General features: G+C 37.5%; 1 protein-coding gene across 1 annotated transcript in view; it reads right to left on the bottom strand.

Moving 5' to 3' along the window:
- CPEB3 (cytoplasmic polyadenylation element binding protein 3) overlaps positions 1-16,102 on the bottom strand; it is a 160,671-nt gene that overhangs the window by 105,127 nt on the left and 39,442 nt on the right. Inside the window, 2 exon segments of the mRNA XM_077779871.1 lie at positions 4,993-5,049; positions 15,927-16,086. Of these exon segments, the coding sequence (XP_077635997.1) occupies positions 4,993-5,049; positions 15,927-16,086 (217 nt within the window).

Raw genomic sequence — 16,102 nt, 5'->3', positions numbered from 1 at the left:
ATACCACAACTGTATACTAAATTTACTTCTAAATCTGTTCAGATGGAAGCAACAGCACTAGATCTTGTCTTCTAAAAGTTCAAAATACTGGGGCACCTGGGTAGCTCAGTTGGTTAAGTGTCCAACTTCAGCTTAGGTCATGATCTCATCATTCATGAGTTTGAATTCCACCTTGGGCTCTGTGCTGACAGCCTGGAGCCTGGAGCCTGCTTCAGATTCTGTGTCTCCCTCTCTCTCTGCCCCTCCCTGCTTGCTCTCTCTTTCTCTCCCTCTCAAGAATATATAAACATTAAAAAAATTTTTTTAAATAAAAGTTTAAAATACCCAGAGACGACGTCTTCAATCCGAGAATCTCAAAATAAGTCCTGCACCGTCTTATTACTCTGCTAAAAAATTATTTACTTATATCCACTCACGGTGCACAGGAATACAATATGCTCTTCAAACTTGGGAAAATTCCATTTGGAATTCTAGCAAACCTGGCTCTCTTCCCATTTTGGCATAAAAGCATCATGTGTTCAGCTCCCTCTCTGCCACTTCCTCTCAGCTGAGCCCTTCCCCAAGGAGCTGGCTCCCAGCACAGAAAGAAGGGAGGAGGAAGAGGAAGCCTGCAACCACACAGGAGTCTCTGCCCAACTTGAAAGTTCATAGAGAAACCCTTTCACGTTTCCTCTTTCAATTCAACAAATGCTCTAGCAGCCCACAGTTCAAACAGAAATATAAGCAAAATCTTCCAAAACAGATTCAAGGCATTAACAAGAGGGGAAAAGTGGAAGACAGCATAAACTAAAGCTCCAAGTTTCCTGGTGTGTCAGCTTATACAGGCTGTTGAACAATCGGTGACCTCAGAGTTGCTCAAGCAGGTGAAAGTCTTTGTGGTTTTTTAAGATATAAAAAATTTAAATCTTCACCCTTGTTTCTGGGAACAGACTCTAGTTAACAAGCTGAAAGATACTGGAAAACAAATGCCACGGAAGCTTTTAATTTCAATAAAATTGAAACACTGTTACATTACAAAACTGCTGTCTAAAAACAAGATCATTCTCTGGCATATCTTCTCTGAATAAGATTATGCCTCTTACTTTCCAAATGCAACAGTAATAATAATTTATTTGTACATGTACCGAATCTCATCTAAAGCTCACAAAACACTGAGTGAGTCAGAGTATCCTAACTGTCCTTTAATAGCTTTTTAAAGGAGGAGAGACTTAGGAGATTCAGAGACTTGCTCAACTAGCTGCCATCCTTATCAGATGACTCCAACACCTAAGCTCTTACCTTTGTCCTTTGACTTGTAGGTATGCTGCCTTAAATCCCGTCAGGAAAACATCTATCTAAATACAATCCATAAAATATAAATTCATGTTTTGGAACATGCAAGGAAAAAAAAAACCTTTAAAAGGTAACAGTAAAGCTGATGCAAGCAATCACAATAGTGGCTAACCAGAGCATTATCTCCTAATCAGGCATGTTGCTAAGCTTTACAAGATTTAAATATGGTCCCACTTCAGGGACCATTACCTCCATTTTTCAAGTGGAGAAACCAGAGGCCTAAGAGTTAAGAATGTGGCCCCTGTAAGAAAGGCCACATATGGCCTTGTAAGAAATGGAACCATATCGGCCTGGCTCTAGACAATAATTTTCTTGGCTAGGCTAAATTTACTGCTCCATCCTCAGATTTTACATGCCTTCTAGCCTGCTTGGTGGATGCCTTCTTGAGGTTGAATGATCCTACCCTCTAGCAACACTTCTCTCTGTTTCTAGTCTCATACTCATCCAGCAACTCTCCTGATATTAAACTGGTTTTCCAAGCCCATTCTCTACTTCAAAAAAGGAGAGCTGACCAGTCATAAAAGATAAAGTAGATACACTTGGCAGTGATTATCTTTTAGAGTAAAATTTAAGACCAGGCATTTTGGTTTTGAACATTAAATTGACCATAAATTTGGTTCCCCTAACTAATCATGAAGGCACCAATATCCTTTTCCAAGGATCATCATAATAGAGAAAAATCATCAAGTCAGGCGTTAATCCTATATAAGCTCAGGTCATGATCTCATAGTTCGTGGGTTCGAGCCCCGCGTTGGGCTCTGTGCTGACAGCCAGCTCAGAGCCTGGAGCCTGTTTCGGATTCTGTGTCTCCCTCTCTCTCTGATCCTCCCTGCTCATGCTGTCTCTCTCTCAGAAATAAATAAAACATTAAAAAAAATTTCTTTTAAAGGGGGAGAAAAGCCTTATCACAGCAAATCTGTCAAAATCTCTAAGTCCCATAAGTATCTACTAAGGAGGATATTTTATTTGTTCTGAATAGTTGGAGTCAACTTTGTTTTTNCCTGCTCACGCTGTCTCTCTTTCTCATAAAAATAAATAAAAATATTAAAAAAAAAAATTCTTTAAAAAAAAAAAATGAAAGAGGACTGACAATGCAGATGTCAAGTTCTGGTTGCTTTTACGGTATACTGTGAGGATCCTACAGGGTAGCACCCATTTGAAGACAGATGCACTCTGATATCTGCCATAATGCTGCAAATAAGCATAACTCATCAACATTTGATGTAGATATTGACAAATAATCCTTTTGGTACTTTAAGAAAATATTACATGGGGCGCCTGGCTGGTTCACTCAGCAGGGCACGTGACTCTTGATCTCAGGGTCATGAGTTCAAGTCCCATGTTGGGTGTAGAGCTTACTTAAAAAAAAAAAAAGGGGGGCTCCTGGGTAGCTTAGTCAGTTAAGTATTCAACTTTGGCTCAGGTAATGATCTCACAGTTTGTGAGTTTAAGCCCTGCATTGAGCTCCATGCTAACAGTACAGAGCCTGGAGCCTGCTTTGAGTTCTGTGTCTCCCTCTTTTCTATGCCCCTCCCCTGCTCATACTTTGTCTCTAACTCTCTCAAAACATAAATAAACATAAAAAAAGTTTAGGGACACCTAGGTGGCTCAGTTGGTTAAGCTTTTGACTTTGGCTCAGTTCATGATCTCACGGTTCATGAGTTTGAGAACTGCGTCTAGCTCTGTGCTGACAGCTCAGAGCCTGGAGCCTGCTTCGGATTTTGTGTCTCCTTCTCTCTCTGCCCTTCTACTCCTCACTCTCTGTCTTCGTCTCTCAAAAAATAAACAAACATTAAAAAATTAAAAATAAATAAAATAAAAATAAAAACATAACAGACTCACACAATCTTCATTCTGAAAACAATCAGAACCTCTCTCAGTTCCCCTTGGGAAATTTAGAGGCTAAAAGATTTAAGCATCATGCACAAACTGGAAAGAACATAAACAAAATTTCTTATTGAAAAGCAGTGAATTAAAGAAAATAAAATCAAAGAGAATCAAAATCTTTTAAAAAGAAAAGTATCTTTTGGCCTCATTTTATACACAGATCAATCATAAATTACATCCTTTCCCTCTTGCAGAAGAGGACTCATACCATAGCAGATTAGGTCTTTTCTAAAATACACACTCATTCCTTCAGGCGGACACACAACCATACTGTTCTTTCCTTTTACATTCGACTCTAGATCACATCACCTAACTGAAGTGTTTTCACAAAGTTTCACAAAATTGCTGAGTCTCAGCAAGTTTAGCATGTTTATTAATCCTTACCCCAATGAACCTACTTCTAGGGAAAAAACAGAGGTACCATAAACTAAAGGTAAACTGACCTTTCTTTTAAAAATTAGAAAAGAGAGTCTAGAATTTTTACTGCTTCTAAGACCCTCCAGAAGAGGGGATACTAGCTATGCATGCAGTGGATTAGGACCTGATCATCAAGCAATGCCAGTGGTTCTCAGCAGAGGCCACTGGAAGGCAGGCTTCAATGTCAGAAATAAAAAGAAATGTGGAATGCATATTTTAGAGATAACCTAAAATCTCCCCTAAAGAACTCCAATGGAGGAAGGAAAGGGTTAATATTGTATATAACTTGAGATTTATCCAGTACATCCCCTATGTGTATCCACAGTCAGCTTGTGTATCTGGGAGATGACAAGGAACAATTTGATGTCACTCTTAATAGAGGGAAAAAACTTAAGTCTTGAGAAATCCAATGGCTTTTATGGTCCTTCTGACAACTGACAATTTCTATTTAGAGACTGTTTTGCAAAGCTGCTTGGTCCACAGACACGAGCATGGAGAACCAATGCCAGCCAGGCCTTTCATCCAGGATTAACTAATACTATGGCTTTCTGGTTAGTTAGATTTGGATGCTCCAGAACTCAACGCAACAACTACACTGACAAAACCATTTCTAACCTGCAAAGCTGCTGACCACCTATACCGTGCAAATTCTACTCATGGGAGACCCCTGATGTCCAGTTTGAAGCACCTGTTGGCTAGCTACAAAAATGAGAAAATTTTCAGTTATGTATAAATAAGGTGATCTCTTCTTTCACACTCTCTACCCCACTCCCTCTTTCTCTTTGCCTGCCTTCTTTCTTCCTCTCCTCTCTGCTTCCCCCACCCCCAATGGTATGTACCAGGGATCAGCAAACTTCTATGTAAAGGGCTGGACAGTAAATAGTTCAGGCTTCTTAGGCTCTGCCATTGTGGCACAAAAGTAGCTATAGATAATCCATAAATGAATGGGTGTAGCTGTGTCTCAATAAAACTATTTATAAAACCAGGCAGTGGGCCAGAGCTGGCTTATAAGGATATAGTTCATCAACCCCTGGTACAGAGTAGCAGTTCTCAACCTTTAGCCTGCATCAGAATCATCTACAGAATTTGTGAATACACAGATTTCTCAGCCCCATCTTTAACATTTCTGATGCACCAAGTCTGTAGTGGGGCCTGAGATTTCGCATTTTTCATAAGTTCCCAAATGAGGATGATGTTGCTGGTCTACATGTCACACTTTGAGAACCACAGGTATAGAATAATGGTCTGTCCTGCACTAAGTGGAAGGCTGAAATGTAATGAACAATTAGGAAAGTGGAAGTTACATGCTGTAAACCTATCTGCTAATTTTATAGAACATTTCATATGAAGACTTACTGTTAAGTGCCATAATATTATCTGTTCCTGGATGATGGAAATTTATTCCCATGCGTCCTGAAAAATAAAATAATTTTATTTTAAGCACAGAGAAAAGAATGCTTAATATAATCATTTCAAATACATGGTAAAAGATGAACATTACAAAAAGCTGTAACAGATTAATCTAGAACAATGCTATCAAAGGCCATAGCAGTTACAATGATTTTTAAATCAAGTCATAAAACATACAAATGAAAAAAAAATCTTAAAGCCAAAATCTCAATACCAAATAAAAAAACAAAACAAAAAAGAAGCTTCCAGTGTAATAGTGTGAAATTTTAAAGCATTTCTTGCATTCCAATTTAAACATGCCAACTGGATTAAGCATTTTACTTAAACAACCATTCATACTGCCCTTCAAATTCAAGCAGCAAAATAATAAATTCAACGAAGTATATAAACTTGAAGCTTAGAGGGAATAAAAAGTATAAAGGTTCCAGAGTGACTCAAAAATGCAACCTAATTATCAGAATGGCAACTAGAAGAAAGATGGTCAAATTTATATAACAGGGACAACGGGGAATGATGACTGGCCTAAAAACTCGAGGGTTCTTATGTGCCTCCCCTGCTGCTAACTAGTTATATGACCTTGGGTATAATGCTCATCACCAGACCTTCATCCTTATAGTCACAGGGTTGCAAACTTCTGCCCACCCTGGCTGGCTGCCTGTTTTGCTATTACCTCCGAGCTAAGAATCATTTTTACATTTTTAAAGGGTTTAAAAACTAAAAAACAAAGAATATGCAACAGAGACCATATGAACCACAGGCCTAAAATATTTATTCTCTGTCCCTTTCAAAGTTTGCCAACCCCTGGTCATGAACATGATAAGTCTGAATCAATGTTTTAAACCCAAAAGCCTCCAGTTAAAAGTGGATGATGTAAAATGGTATGTTTTTCATGAATTATTTGGGAACAGGACATGGATGTATTAAAAGAATAATGAAACAGAGAGTTTGAAGTGGAAAAATAAACGTATACTTAAGTTTGTTTGCTTGACCAATCTCTTCAACAAAATAGTTACTAAAACAATGCTTTTGTGTAAAGCTAATACACACGAACTTGGTTCTGCAAGGTCTTCAGGTCCAATTATGTGAAGGGTTATTGTGAAATTCTCAGAAAATTGTCAATTTTATGTCATTACTACTGTTGAAAAAATACATTAACAGTATGGAGGGGGGCATCAGAGAAAGCCAGAGCTATGGAGATTATTATGATATGGTGATTGACTTTTCAACAAATACAGTGCTCTATATAATTGCAAAAGGTCAGTTGTCATTTGATGTTAATCTCTGTTATGGGGTACTAGAAGCAAACATCAGTATCAAGCTCTTCTGGACCAAAAGAGAAGAATCACAGTGGCCAAAACAGAGCATTTGCTTCAAATAAAAAGGAAGAATCACTAATTGTCAGCCAAATTAATGTTTTGCCTAGACAAGGCCACCCTAATCTCTTAAAAGCCCTCAGGTCACAGTAATTTGTGAAAGGTCATTTCATATTAAAAGGCAGGGAAAAAACAAAACTCTCATAAGTGTAACATTACTTGTATTGATAGGTGTGTGTGTGTATGTGTGTGTGTGTGTGTGTGTGCATGTGAGAGAGAGAGAGAGAGTAATTAAGAATAGAAAAATCATCAACAATTGATGGATTCTGATGGGGCTATTCTAATCTTACTATGAAGCATTATATGACTTTCCATAAAAATTACTTTTAGTTTTTATTATTTTAAACTTCCTTATTTGGAGGAAGATATTACATCTATCTCTAATTTCATGGAGACTTGCTAACACTAATATTATAGTAAAATTATTTTTTAGAATATATTTTAATGTTTTCTAAGGAAAAATTATCTTATTAGTAAACAACCATTTTTTAAATAATAGAATTGCCTATTTTATTTTTTTATTGATTTACTAGATCGTTTCATAACTAGAAGCTAAGTATTAGGAGTTTCAAAAACTACTCTTTGTTCAAAGACACATTTAACAGTATCTATATATGTAATTACTCTATGTGTTTTATTTTTCCCCAGTTCTTAAGCCATTTTAGAGTCTAAAAATTACAGTCTACCCCAGAGGCTACAAGTGCTATCTCTTACAACACCTTGAGCAGAACCTATAATACAAAAATTTGTCATGAGAAGAATGACTCAGTAGAGTTTACATTCTGGTTTTAGTTAGCTGCATCAGTATTCTCTCCATTTTTTTTTTTTTTTATGTTTTATTTATTTCTGAGAGAGAGAGAGAGAGGCAGTATGAGCAGGGAAGGGTCAGAGAGAGAGGGAGACACAGAATCTGAAACAGGCTCCAGGCTCTGAGCTAGCTGTCAGCACAGAGCGCGACGCGGGGCTCAAACCCACAAACCGTGAGATCATGACCTGAGCTGAAGTCGGATGTTTAACCAACTGAGCCACCCAGGCGCCCCTTCTCTCCATTATTTTTTGATAATCAAGACCTGATTTGGATTCATTACCACCAGATACTAACCTCTATAAGAACTAGAAGTGATTTACTCATTGTATTCCAAGATACTCAAATTTAACAGTAATACTCATTGGAAAATAAGCCTGAAAACCCAACAAGAGTTTGAAATCACTGCCCAACAAAACATAAGGAAAAGGCAAATAGAGAGGGTCTTTTCAATCTCTGACCAAGGAATATTCGGACATGGGTGTGGTTCCTAAAAAGCTCAGGGTGTTCCCTAGAATAATAAAGCGTTATCAAGAAAATCAAGCAAGCCCAAATTTAGTTGATTCTCATTCAACTTATTTTATTTCCAATGCTATGGGGGGGAAAAAAAGTATGTGGTTTACAAGCACTACATCAAATAATAGTTTTTATATGTTTCTTGGACTACTGGTGTTCCCACACTTAAAGGGGTGCTCCTTTCTGTAGTTCCCAGAAGTTGGGTCCTTTTTGGACCCTTTCTATAAGATCTTAGGACTCTTCAGTTTGAAAAGATGAAACTGAAAGGAAGCTCAGTAGTTTTCCAATTACCCTCCTCTAGCCCACACTGATTACTTCCAATTCAATCTTTCTAAACAAAGATGCAGAGAAAAAAAAAGCCTTAAGCAACGTTTTATACATGAAGGTATCAGTTTGCTGAAAAGCAGAAAACTTTTTGCCTTTCCTGGTATCTTCCCTAATTCTGCTGGCCTCCTGACTTCAGCGGATCTCTGGATCAAAACATCCACAAAAGATTTTATAAGAAACTCTGTCACACCAGACCCATCAGAATCAATTATTTAAATGCAATCTAATTGTCTCCCAACTAAATGCAAATTCTTTGTAGCAAAACAACTTATGGCTTCTTTAAGCTATTTTCTTTACCTCTTCAAAAATTAATGTTTAGATTATAAAACCCAATATATTTTCACTGGTGAAAAATTAGATAATACAGAAAAATGCAAAAACTAAGATCACCAATTAAAGACAAGCTCAGCCAACATTTTGATTTATAGCCTTCCAGTTTAAGAGGTGTATATGTGTAAAAGTTCTTTTCTAAAATTAGAATTATGTTTTATTTTTTTCTTAATATATTTTGCATCTTAAATTTTACGGTTATTATGAGATTTTGGAAAAGACAGAAATATATAACAGCAAAAAAAAAACTGATTCCAGATTCAGATGAGGCCATTTATTTTTTTCTTCTTTTATCCAACAAATACTGCTGTTTAATCAGCTGTGAAAATAGAATCAAGTGTGTGACATCTGGTGATTTTTGTTAATGCAGTCTGGTGCTGCCAGCGTGACATTTTGTCACCTGTCCATGGTCTGCTATTTTTAAATTGTTCTTGTCAGCCAGCTATCTTTTAAGTATAGTGTAAAATATAAGGTTTCGAAAACTGAAAGGCATACTTGGCTTTACTGAGTTAAATGATGCTGTGGAAATCTGAGACTGCCCCACTTTCCCCACTGCACAGGGACTGATAAATGGGGGTAACAGGGGATGGGGGGAAAGGTTGCAGAATAGGGTTACACAGGTTTATCCAGACTGCAAAAATCAGTTTCATAAGCTCCAGTCACATTCGTATTTAAGAAGCTAGTTATAAAAAAAGACCTCTGTTATTCAAAATTTTAGAGTCCAACCAATCCATACTTTTATATGCACCAAATAAAATTGGAATTTTTATGAATTCATAATTATGAAAGTCACCTCTTTACTTCTGCAATATGTTATGAGATATGGAACAACTACTGTGCCTTTCTTTAATCACCCACATTTGCTCTAAAAAGTCAAGCCCTTCAGAGACTTTTACATAATAGACCGTAAGTGCTGTGTTCTAGAAAATGTTATAAAAAAAATGCATATTCTGCTGGGTTGTATCTTCCACCAATTTTCTCTATAAAATTGAAGATACATTCCTTCAGGAAAAGTATCCACAAGATGCAATGTTATGCAAGAATATAATAAAATGGTGTTTTAAAGCCCTTTTAAAGAAAAATGATAGAAGTTTGGCATTAAAGTATTATTCTAACTACGTTCCAAAGAATTGAGAAGCAAAAGCTGTGAGCTTAGAACTGAGGTCAAATCCTAGTTTCTTTTCATACCAGTAGTGGATAATTTTTGGCATGTTATTCATTCCTTTGTGTCTAGGTTTCCTCATTTCAGGCTGTACTCTAGAACAGTTAATACCAGAATTTCTAGAATTTTCTTTTAAAACTCTCAGGTGATTACACTGCTATGTAAGAAAGACCACTGGGTAAATTAATGGGAGGTACTTAAAAAAAAAAATCACTCAATGTATTTACTGCCCCCCTCTTGAATAGAACCAGAATAATCACTTCTTGCTAACTTAGAATCTATGTCCCAAACAATTTCTGGACTCTGCTAACTTTTATACAAGACAAACTGATATGGGCCAGAGGTAGCATAAAAATAGAACTGGAGCAACAATGCAAGTAAGTAAAGAGACAGCATATTTTTCTGGAACAAACTAAATGTAATTAAGGTGCACTTTTTCTGAAACAAGAGAACCTCAACATTCCACAAAAGGGCCCAATTTTTGTGATGAATAAAGAAAAATGCTTCCATAATACTAAAAAGGGTGGCATTTATTTCTTCCAAGCCTCTGTCAATTTACATTTTTTAAAGCACTATTATCAGAAGATAGCTATTTTTTCCCTCAGATTCAGTATACATTTGAAAAGCAAACCCTTCAATATCAGTTCTCAACTGACACCTGCTCTTTTCATTTTTCAAATTTCAGTTCCATGAATAGTGAGGAAAGAGAAAATTCAAATATATAGCAATGTTTCATCAGGCACTAAAAATGTTTCATCAGGTACTACCCCCAAGGAGTCAGCCAGGCCTCCTCTTCTGTGTTAAGAGGGAGACTACATAGGATGACAGAAAGGGGACTCTGTGAAGATACCTGCTATACTGTGCTACCCCCACCAGGGGATGGGTCTTGTTTCACAGTGTCACCACTGCACTGTGGTTGGTATTTCCGTATTATTTCTCCTCTCATCACTTTGTACTCTTTGAATGTTAATCCTAAGGGAGGGTGTAATTAATCAAACCTAATGACCCTGGGTCTTCAGGGGGGTTCCCCAAAGGCTAGGTAAACTTTCATCATTAGCAAATGGGGGTAACAGCTATAGGAAGCACACAGAGAGGCGCCTCGGAGGCTCAGTCGGTTAAGCATCTGAGTCTTGATTTTGCCTCAGGTCATAATCTCACAATTCATAAGTTTGAGTCCCACATCTGCACTGTCAGCAGGGAGCCTGCTCGGGATTCTCTCTTCCTCTGTCTGCCCCTTTCCTGTGCAAGCACTCTCTCAATATCTCTCTAAATAAACTTAAAACAAAAAAAAGAAGGGTACAGACATGAATCTTTTCTCCTATCTCTCCCAATGCCAGAAATCCCCTCAATCCTCATAGTCATAAGGAGAGTTCTGGATTTCCTTCCCTTCGGTCCACTGAAAAGAGGGTAGAGAACAAACAATTCCTCCCTCCTAGGCCTCACTCAAATCTCTACCAACCCAAGGATTTCTGCACTTAGAAAAGAAATAAGGGACAGATTTCATTAGTTCATCACCCTTCCTCAAAGCTCTCCTTCTCAACTCTTGGAGGCATTCTATCAAACAAACAAGAAGAGGGGCGCCTGGGTGACACAGTCAGTTAAGTGTCCAACTCTTGGTTTCAGCTCAGGTCATGATCTCAGTTTCATGAACTGGAGCCCTGTGTTGGGCTCTGAGCCAGCAGGGTGGAGACTACTTGGGATTCTCTCTCCCCCTCTCTCTGCACCTTCCCCACTTGGCGCTGTCTCTCTCTCAAATAAAAATAAACTCTTAAAAAATGAACAATGGGAACAGTCATATATAATATGGGAAGAGACAACAGATAATTATTTCAGTGTTATTCTGTTATAACCAAGGACTGTCGGAGATCTTTAAGAAGCCAAAAAAAAAAAATTAGTCTAATTTTTATTTAAACAAGGGTGCTGTGATCTGATCAACACTACTAAACATATTTCTCAGGTGCTGTGAAGAAAGCTCAATTTGACTCTTCCTCTACATTACCTGACATTTTTATCATGGGGGAAGAGGTAGAGACCTTTTAAAATTTTCTACAAATATCTTAAAGGCTGACCTAGTAGAAGTATAAATGTGACTGAAAAGCTGTTAAAACTGTTTACTAAAACAGAAGTCCTATTACTTCCTGAACTTCCCATGCTATTATTTCTCCCACTTACCCTTTCCCCCCAACCCCAGATCAAGAGAACAGTTGAATAAGGGGATTTCTTATTGCATATACTGTGAATATAGTTCACCAGGTTCACTTTATTTTTTTTTTTAATGTTAATTTTTGAAAAAGACAGACAGAGACAGAGTGCAAGTGGGGGAGGGGCAGAGAGAAAGGGAGACACAGAATCTGAAACAGGCTCCAGGCTCAGAGGTGTCAGCACAGAGCCTGATGCGGGGCTCAAACTCATAAACCATGAGGTCATGACCTGAGTCAAAGTGAGACGGTTAACCAATTAAACCACCCAGGCGCCCCTCATCAGGTTCACTTTAAATACATCATGAAGTACCTTATTTTTCATGAATGCAATATCCTATGTTACCATATTTTCTGTACATTCTTTAGATACACAATTTTAGAAAGCAACACAACTTTTTTTTTTTAATTTTTTTTTTAATGTTTTATTTATTTCTAGGAGACAGAGAGAGACAGCGTGAGCAGGGGAGGGTCAGAGAGAGAGGGAGTCACAGATTGAAACAGGCTCCAGGCTCTGAGCCGGCAGTCAGCACAGAGCCCGACGCGGGGCTCGAACCCACGAACCGCGAGATCATGACCTAAGCGAAAGTCGGATGCTTAACCGACTAAGCCACCCAGGCGCCCCAGAAAGCCAACACAACTTAAAAGGATTATTTTTCTTTCTCCTTTAGGTGTTTTTTGATAATGACAAAATGTCTCTCCTTCAATAATCACTATGGCAAATTATCTATGTATGGCAAATAAAAAATTTTGACAACTTGGACTTAAAAGCTTTTAACACTGAGCTGCAGTCTAACTAGAAGGAAGTAAATACTGTAGGTATATAAGGTTTAATTCATTATCTAGGCTAGGCAGTAGGCACACCACTACCACTGCCAGCAAAAAAATCATAGTTTCTAGTGTTAAGAACTTTATCTGACCTTCATAGCCACTCCATGCAGTAGGTACTTGCTTCAATGATGAGGAAACTAAGGCTTTGAAGAGGCTAACTAATTTATCTAAATCAATAGCCAACTAGAGGCAGAGCCAGGATTCAAATCCAGGTTTGAATGACTGCAAAGTCAGAAAGGCTGGGTTGAAATTTAATCTCCTACAAAGAGAATATAAAATGCCTGGAAGAATGTTGATAAAATAATAATCTTTACTAACTTTAGGTAGCAAGTCTCAGATTATTTTTTCACTTTCCTTTTTGTCTTTTTATATACTACCTGAATTTCTTAAAATGAGTAAGAAAGTTTTTTTTCTTTCCCCCAGAAGAAAACTGAGCTCCAAAAAATAAACCAAAACAAGCATACAAAAAAACCTAAATATGATTCTTTAACTTGAGTTTTGTGACCCTCAAAAAAGTGTTCCTGTGTTCAAGTGGGAGAAGAAGATATTAAAGGCAGGAGGAAAACCAGGATGGAGTACAGGGAAGTGTTTCTGGACAGACTCATGGAGAAGCCACATGGTAAGTCCCCTAGACTACTACCTTTCTCTTAAACCTCTACTCACTTACATGTTTATATCTTTTGACCCAGAGATCTTCTCTATGAATTTACCTTAAAGAAAAGCTAAGTGCAAGAACTCATTCATAGCAGGGGGCCTGGGTGGCTCAGTCGGTTAGGCATCCGACTTCAGCTCAGGTCATGATCTCATGGTTCATGGGTTGGAGCCCCATATTGGGATCTGTGCAGACAGCTCAGAGCCTAGAGCCTGTTTCAGATTTTGTATCTCCCTCTCTCTCTGACCCTCCCCTGCTCATGCTGTCTCTCTCTCTCAAATAAATAAAACATTTTTTAAAATTAAAAAAAAAGAACTCATTCATGGCAGCATTACCTACGACGGAGAAAAAGCTGGAAACAACCTAAGAGTCCAAAGTGAAGGCCTATTAATAAATTAAAAAGAGCAGACAAAAATATGGATTTAGAAACTATCCAAACATATGGATATAGAAAAATAAGGATATACTATCACAATGTTTATTTTTTCAGTTACTTTTTTTATTTAAAAAAAATTTTTTATAGTTTATTTATTTTTGAGACAGACAGAGAGAGAGCATGAGTGGGGGGTGGGGCAGAGAGAGAGGGAGACACAGAATCTGAAACAGGTTCCAGGTTCGGAGCTGCCAGCACAGAACCCAATGCGGGGTTCAAACCCATGAACCACGAGATCATGACCCGAGCCGAAGTCGACGCTTAACTGACTGAGCCACCCAGGCACACCACGTTTTTGTTATTATAGTTTTTTCCATTTTTAAAGTCAAAAATTATTTTAAAATCTTTCCTTTAAAATGCTAGCATCATAATTATGTTATTAGAAGTAATAACGATCAAATACATGGTGCCGTAAGTCAGATCCCAAAGTCTCCCAGCTGGAAAAGGGAAGCAGGAAGCCTGACACACTAACCAGAGGACAATGGCATGGTGATGTAATTGACCATGGGAAGCAGTCCATTCACGGGAAATCAAGGTGGGTGGTATAATGAACAGAGAAGTTGCAAGCATACTGAGACTATTAAAAAAAGTACATATTATGAGCCTTCCAACTTATCAGGACCTATTAAAAGTACAATACAGAAGACTTTCACAGATGAAGCCTCACATTTCCAAGTGTGGCAGAGAAATATATGCAGAGGGAAGTGGACATGCATTAAAAAAGGGGGCCACCAAAACTAGAATAAGATATTTACATTCTCCTGCAGTGAAGTACCCTCCTTACACTTTGCCAGTGCTGCTCTCAACAGGGCACGATGGCTCCTATGTAAACAATATTCACAAAATTCTACAAAATTATTTACAGACTATAATGTAAGATCCTTTCATAATTTTTTATTGCTGGGAGAAATCAGACCAAGATAAAACAGGTATGCATGAAGAACAAGGGCTGAATATTTTAGAATGATTAGGAGAGGCTTACAGCTGTTCATGGTAGAAAAGGAAGACAAATGTAACCTTAGAAGACACTAGAAACACAAAATAGTCTGTGAATATCATTGGGTTGGTTTTTTTTTTTTTTAACACCATTCTCACTGCTAAGTGAAATAGGCTTTAAATTATCATATACCTAATCTTTCAACTGAGGAGAGATGTGGTAACGATGACTAAATATAACAATGATTAAATGAGAGATTTTTTTCTACTTCTGAAGGCCTTAAAATACAGCTTTTCTCAAAATCCTTTTCTTCATAGCCTGTTAACTACTTTCTTTTCATGGAAATTGAGGAAAGCAGCAGAAAATCATGAGTGTGACAAGAAAATGATGAAATGGATTTCTGAGGTGGCTTGAGGAAATGATGATCAAGTGGTTATGGTCAGTCACACCCTATATAAAAGCCTGGAGAGAACCAGAGGAGATCAAATTCTTCACAGCTCCAGAGAACATAAGGGCTCTTAAAAGACGGGCATCCTTGTGGCCAACTCTTCAGTTTTCAGATATTTTGGCTCTAAACTCAAGTATAGTGGATATTTCCACAGGAAATTTCCATTATGGTATTTTGAAATATCACAGGGGCCCTAAAAAGTCCTATAACACATTAAAAAAATAACTGTAATTATGAATGTGACATCAACTGCTAACCTGAATTTACAGGGGCTCTAAAAATAGCAAGTCCTAATACTGCCGACCTTGGGACTTCCTTATATTTAACTCAAAACATTTACACACTTTAAGAAATTTTCCTTCTGTTTTAGTCTTAACACAGTGCAGAGAATCACCCACTGCTCTTAAGTCTGTGTCGTGATACTTGCTATACTAGGAAAGTGATTATATTTTAATAAAATGGAACTCTTTTCTATTAAGTTTTCTGTAGTAGTCTTTGGACATTGATTTACTAAGTCTCATATTTCCTTGCAGTATACTTTGACTTAAATGAATTATCCAGGTTCAGCTAAGGGGTCCAAATGCACAAAGCCCAGAAAACTTGCGTTCTGGTCTCATGCTACCCAACACATGCTTCTGCCAGACATTATGATTAAAGCAATCAACCTTGATTATTGTAGGTAGCTGAACCCAGCTTTAAAAAAATAAATAAAAAACAACTTTAAATACATTCCACAGTGCTTTACAGAAGCAAACAAAAACAAACGGGAAAAAAAACAAACAAAAATGAAAAAAAAAAATCACAATTATTAAAAAGCTGATTTTTTTAAAAACACCAAGCAAGGAATGGACATATGAATATTCCTAACCTGCAAAATGATTCCTCCACATTATATCAGCGAAACTCATTGGTGGGCCACTGGGAGGGTAGTGTTTACCTTTCAGAGGCTCATGATCAGTCCTTATCATATCCATTAAGGAGTTCTCCAACGAGTGCAAGTTAAAAGTGTCATAGGGCCTACTCCGGTCCTAAAAATAAAAACAC

The sequence above is a fragment of the Crocuta crocuta genome, unplaced genomic scaffold, assembly GCF_008692635.1.
Source record: "Crocuta crocuta isolate KB4526 unplaced genomic scaffold, BGI_CrCroc_1.0 scaffold170, whole genome shotgun sequence".
Taxonomy (NCBI): domain Eukaryota; kingdom Metazoa; phylum Chordata; class Mammalia; order Carnivora; family Hyaenidae; genus Crocuta; species Crocuta crocuta.
The sequence above is the reverse complement of the archived record's forward strand: the minus strand, read 5'-3'. Positions and strand labels throughout refer to the sequence as shown.